Source organism: Brassica napus, chromosome C8 (genome assembly GCF_020379485.1).
Source record: "Brassica napus cultivar Da-Ae chromosome C8, Da-Ae, whole genome shotgun sequence".
Classification (NCBI taxonomy): domain Eukaryota; kingdom Viridiplantae; phylum Streptophyta; class Magnoliopsida; order Brassicales; family Brassicaceae; genus Brassica; species Brassica napus.
In genome coordinates this window covers 25,760,478-25,766,722 of record NC_063451.1, presented here as the reverse complement: position 1 = coordinate 25,766,722, position 6,245 = coordinate 25,760,478, and the positions used below count along the sequence as shown (strand labels likewise).

The 6,245-nt window shown below is 39.1% G+C and overlaps 2 protein-coding genes across 2 annotated transcripts; both read right to left on the bottom strand.

Annotated features, from left to right (window-relative positions):
* Positions 1 to 1,455: 1,455 nt before the first annotated feature.
* LOC125591941 lies at positions 1,456 to 4,018 on the bottom strand. Its single transcript, XM_048766868.1, has 3 exons — positions 3,486 to 4,018; positions 3,017 to 3,245; positions 1,456 to 1,608 (listed from the first exon to the last, which is right to left on the bottom strand). Exons 1-3 carry the CDS (start codon positions 4,016 to 4,018, stop codon positions 1,456 to 1,458), a joined length of 915 nt encoding a protein of 304 aa, XP_048622825.1.
* An 838-nt stretch (positions 4,019 to 4,856) lies between these two features.
* On the bottom strand, positions 4,857 to 5,806 carry LOC106454358 (glutathione S-transferase T3-like). The gene is made up of 2 exons (XM_013896489.2): positions 5,004 to 5,806; positions 4,857 to 4,884 (listed from the first exon to the last, which is right to left on the bottom strand). The coding sequence occupies exons 1-2, from the start codon at positions 5,804 to 5,806 to the stop codon at positions 4,857 to 4,859; spliced, it is 831 nt and encodes a 276-aa protein (XP_013751943.2).
* Between the last annotated feature and the right edge of the window lie 439 nt (positions 5,807 to 6,245).

The following is a 6,245-nucleotide window of genomic DNA, read 5'->3' as shown; positions in this document are numbered from 1 at the left end:
GAGGATTCGATCGAGAGAGAGAGAGAGAGAGAGAGTCAAGTTTCAAACGCGTTTAACGCGAAACCGAACTTCCACCTACTCCCTTGTTGACACGCGTCCACCAACAGACGTTTCTTCACGAGCCAACGTAGCACTCGTCTCCTCCCTTTCTTCCTTTTTTATATTTTTTTAATCAAAAAAAAATAAAGAGACGGCCCAAATTAACCGCGATGCGGATGCTCTAAGGTCTCTAACCAATGGACTTGCTCTTAGACCATCATTAATGGGGGTCTTAGCAATAGGGTCCTTAGCAAAAAATAATAAAATATTGGGTGGGTCCCACTAATTTTTAAAAACCGGGTCCCTAAGGTTGTGATATAAGGACCGACCTTCACTTGTTTCTTGCACTGTTCGCGGGTTCTACTTACACGTGGTGATCCGCGATTGGCTCGCCTTTTAATCTTTTATTTTTTGTCAGACAAAAAAAGAACAAAAAAACAAAAAAAACTTTCCTATGAAACCGTGCATACCCATCTCATCGTTAATCATGCTCTTAGAGCATCATTATCCAGGGTAGCATCATTATCCAGGGTTTCTTAGGGCGGAGTTCTTAGAGAAATATAGAAACTGTTTCTTAATTTTTAACTAAAAAGTTAGGAAATTGTTTCTTAGAGTACTACTTAAGAAACAGTTTCTTAACTTTTTAGTTAAAAATTAAGAAACAGTTTCTTATATTCCCCTAGGAGCATCATTAACCCAAAAACCCACTTTGGGTCTCTTAATGATTTTTTAGTATTTGCGCTTCCTTGCGCTTCCGCTTCCACGTACCCACTTCCATTTCCATGTAACATAGGTTAAGAGACACCAACATTTTTGTGTTCCAATGGAAGTCTCTAATTTAGGGGTTCTTAAAAAAAAAACCTACAAGAACACCAACAAGTTGAGAACTTTGTTTTTTTTTTTTTATCATCTGTGAATTTGATTTATCCACAAAAGGTGAACAAGTTTAGTACACACCATCATCCCATCAAAACAAAGATAGAATGATCAAACAAAAGGTGGACATTTGTGTAGCACCATTGTGTTCAAAAGAAAAAACGTTAGTAGCACCACTTCTTTTTTCGAGCAAGAGAGTTTTGAGTTATACATATGAAACCAGTCTTGAGTTCAAGAGAGATCAAATTATGTTTAATGTTTAGAACTATCATAAGATCACATAGTAATTATAGAAAAAAATTACTTTCAAAAAACAATAGACCACCGACATGTGTCGTCCTGTATTTTGTAGGACGCCACCATGAAGCTAGCACAAATGTCCACTTTCACCTAGAATCATCTCCACCACTATCACATTATCAACGCCACCATGAAGCTAGCACAAATGTCCACCTTCATCAACACCAAAAGAAGCCGGAAGCTAGCATAAAGCTGGAGAGATACCTTAAGACGAGAACCCATATTCAACAAAACCACTCGTTACTTGGCTGAAACCGCAAGACGAGAACCAAAACCCCTGAACTTGCAGAGAAGTCCCTTGCTCAAACCAGAACCTTTCCAAGAGACGTCGCCAAGAAACGCTTGAAACAACAAAGCAATACCCATCGAAGATAAAGATGAAGCAACAGGAATCTGGAGACACCACACATGTGACTAGAACAATACTCCAAGACCGACGGAGAGGGGAATGAAGTCTTAACCAGAAGACACCAAGGAAACACCACCAAATCAACGAGACCAGCCTTAAACCAATACTCGTCGCTACTACAGATAATCCGAGAAGCAAGCACTCGCACAAAATTTACCAACACATATACCCAACTAAACAGAAGCCTAGAGAATCAAAGATGAAGGTCCGCGAAGCTAGGACGTCGGGGACAGAGCGATTCAGTTGAAAACTTTGTTTAAACCCATGAAAAGATAAACCAAACCTCATGACTAAAGACATTAACTTTAACGATAAACCAGCCTCATTACCAAAGATACAAACTTTAAACTGAATGAGTCTCAAAGCTCTAAACTTTGATTAATCTAAGAGAGTAGTGTCGTGCTAAGCTTATCACCACCAAGACCAGAACTTTCAAGAGCCTTCTTCCCAGCTACAATGCAATACTTCAAACAATCATCAAGCCTACGCCATCAATATAACCCTCCGAGCTAAACCCACAGATCTGCCCAACGAATCGGGTCGGGAACTTGGAAGCATCGAACCGATCAATCAAGCTGATTCCACTCTCACCGGACAGCAGCTTCTCGTCCGGGGATAGCCACTGTCGCGTTTGGGAGCGGAGACGGAGGCTGATGCGGAGATAAAGGAGCGTCTTCTGGTGAGTCTTGCATTGGTGATCTGATGGGATTTTCGATTCGAAGGTGTTCGGAGTGGGTTCAGCGGAGATGCGCGGAGGGAGGAGGATTGAAGAGCTTTCATGGCGGGTCCGAAGAGAGGGAGGGGAGAGAGAGCTTGAGGGAGGCAAATAAAAATTTAACACGTGTTCACTAGGAGACGTATCTTCTATACCTTAGAGCATATGCAATGGTCATCCCCCAAGGGGAGTCCTTACTATTTTTTTATTATTAAATTTTTTTTTTTAAAATTGTTAAGGATTTATATTAAGAAGCTCGCAATGGTGATATCCGATCAGAAGTCCTTGAAGAAAAAATTTTTTTTTTAAAAAAAAATGAAAAATTATTTTAAATTATTAGAAGTTAAAATATTACAATACATAGAATTTTTTTAAAAAAAGATACAATGATAAAACTTAAAATACACTAATTATTAATCTTCCTCACCAAATTTGTTCCAAATATTTTCGATTAAATCATTCTTCAATCGTTCATGTATTTGCCTATCACGAAGATCATTCCGATTGGGAAACATATTATTCAGATTTATAGGCCTCTCGGTTTCGACCTCTGAACTTCTGGTGACGTCTCCTTCTGCAAATTCTGAAATATCGTAACGAATGTATCCATCTCGTTCATTTTCGACTATCATATTGTGTAGTATGATACATGCTCTCATAATCTTCCCTATCTTTGCCTTGTTCATTGAAAGAGCCGGGTTTTTCACAATCGCAAATCGGGCTTGTAGAACTCCAAAAGCCCGCTCCACATCTTTACGGGTTGCTTCTTGAACTTTAGCAAATAACTCTTGTTTAGGAGTTTGGGGGAGTGTGATAGATTGGATAAATGTTGACCATTTTGGATATATCCCGTCTGTGAGGTAGTACGCCAATTTATACAGATGCCCGTTGACCACGTACTTTACCCTGGGGGCACGACCTTCTAAAATGTCATCAAAAACAGGAGACCGATCGAGGACATTGAGATCGTTTAAGGTACCTGGAGGACCAAAAAAGGCGTGCCATATCCAAAGATCTTGTGAAGCTACAGCCTCTAATACAATTGTCGGTTTTCCTGATCCACGTGTGTATTGTCCTTTCCAAGCGGTCGGATAATTTTTCCACTCCCAATGCATACAGTCAATGCTCCCGACCATCCCAGGAAACCCGCGTGTCTCTCCAATATCGAGAAGTCGTCGAAGATCCGCCGGTGTGGGTCTTCGTAGATACTCATCTCCAAACAACCGGATGATTCCATCAGTGAACTTATGTAAACACAAAAGTGCAGTGCTCTCACCAATTCGGAGATACTCGTCAACCGCATCAGCTGCAGAACCATAAGCAAGCTGACGAATTGCTGCCGTACATTTTTGAAGCGGTGTATGACCAAACCTCCCGGTTGCATCTTGTCTATGTTGAAAGAACGGAATGTTCTCTGAGAGTTCATAGACAATACGTATGAATAAATCCTTATTCATGCGAAAACGCCGTCTGAACTGTGCCGAGTATGTCGCGTCTACGCTGAAGTAGTCATTCCATAAACGGTTATGGCCTCCTTCACGATATCGTTCTACATAAGCACGTCTCCGTCGATTATTTGGTTGGGGCTCCACAATATCATTGTATGTATCTTCGACGATTTGGTCGATAATATCATCCAATCTTTCGTCGACATCATCAGATGATGATGATGATGACATTAGTAGATATTCCTACGGTCAAAAAATATTATTATTTTCATTTGATCAAAAAGTATACTAAGAAGTAATTTAATGAATTATTTTGACTTTACATACCATACTACAAGTTTACAATTTTAATGAAATATTTTGGCTTTACATACCATAGTATATTTCTGTACATGAAAGTTTCAGTTATTACATACCATACTACAAGTTTTAGTTGTAAAATGGAAAGAATAGATGTGAATAAATTTTCTTAAAATAACTATATTACAAGTTCTCAAGATTAATAAAAGCTAACTATATACTTATATACTCTCTTACAATTACAAACAAGAGTTTACAAAAGCTAATACTCATTTACAAACAAGAGATTACAGAATAATACTCAAGATTAATAAAAGAACTATACTCTCTAACAAACAAGAATTTTTAAATCTGTGTAAACAACAATTAGATAATAACAGAGGTAAGGTATACTGAGAGGAAACATGTAACTTCGTAAATCAATTGCATTGCAAGAAACATGTAACTTCGTATATCAACTTGATTAAGCAAGAAACAAGTGCATGAAAAATAAATTCAAGCTTAAACAACAAGAACCATAGTTAAAGAGTAAACCTGAGTAGAGAGCTATTACAAGAGTAGAAGGAGATCTTGGTTCACAAATATTACAAAGCTTTCTGATGTTTAGTACAATGAGAAACATAGAGAGCTATTACATGGCCGAGTACTTATAGTACCTAAAAGTGGAAAACAACTACCCCGTCACTTGTGAGCTGGAGCTACAATCCAAAATGCTCTCACTACTCCAAATGTATCCGTGACTACTTCATCTTGCTAAAGACCAAAACACTTAGACGCCCGTGATTACTTCACCTAACCTGCAACAACATATTAAAAACATGTTAGCTTAGCTGTAAAACAACATGAAACAACATAGTACACAGGGACTACTAGGCAACCTCAATCAACACAGAGTTCACATCATATCATTTCAGACATTAGCTTCAGTTTAAGTGATGTTTCGATATCAGATAAAGGCTCTTTCTTCGCCAGCAAGCGATCAAGGAGTTTGTTTTTTGAAAGTTTTTCCTTAAGTTCTAACACGTTTTGAAGCTTCGACAACTCTTCTTCTTTACCACTCTTCTTCTTCTTCTTACTGCCACCTTTCGCAGCCTTTACCCCGATTGGTCTCTCCTCTGGATCTCCCACGTCCGCTTCTTCTGTATCAACCTCCAAGACGGACCTCCGCTTTTCCTTTCCACCTTCCTTAGCCACATAAATCGAGGCCCATTTCTGGTCGTGCCTCAGCTCCCTCCAGCAGTGATCAAGTGTGAACTTGTAACCATACTTCGTGAAGAATATATCTAATGCAGCTTTCATCAGATCATCATCATTTTCCCCACTTTTCTGCGCCCTCAAAGCTGCATCATAGCATCCAGTAAACCTGCATACTTCCCCGTTGATCCTACTCCACCTCTGTTTGCAAGAGGTAATCTCTCGCGCTGTTTGACCAACGAGCAGAGGGCTTGCGTTGTAGTACTCTACAATACGCTTCCAGAAATCCCCAACTCTCTGCTCGTTGCCAATGATAGGATCCTTACTGGTGTTAAGCCAAGCACCAATAAGGATCTTATCTTCTCTAGGAGAATATTTCCTCCTCTCAGCAGGAACTTGGCTAGGAGACTCAGCAGGGACTTGGCTAGGAGACTGAGCAGGAACTTCAGACCCGAACCAATAAGGTTCGGGTGATTCAAGGTCTATAGGTATTTGACTATGCAGAAGGTTTGTGAAACCATCCATCTCTCTAGTTTTTATTCTGTGTTACTCTAGTAGTTACACAGAGGCTTAAGTAAGCCATGTTTATTTATTATACAATTAAAGTTGAGCAGTTAGGAAGATACGAAGCAAACTACAAGCATTTAACAACAATCAAATCCTAAGTACTATACTAGCAAACAGAGGTGATGATAGGAAGCATACTAGCCTATTTAAAACCAATCAAATCAAACGGGTTGGGAAGACATAAAGTTATTCAGTAACATTTATTATTACAGTCCTAATTTTTATTCTACCACCAAACACCATTCAAACCATTCTAACAATATGAATTTCTTTTGAAGAGAAAATCCAAAGTGAAGTGATTAAAACCATAGTACCTGACTTATTTGGCCACTCGTGAGGTGATAGAATAGTCCCGTTTGAAGCCTTTGAAGGAACTCCTGCAAAAACATAAGATAAT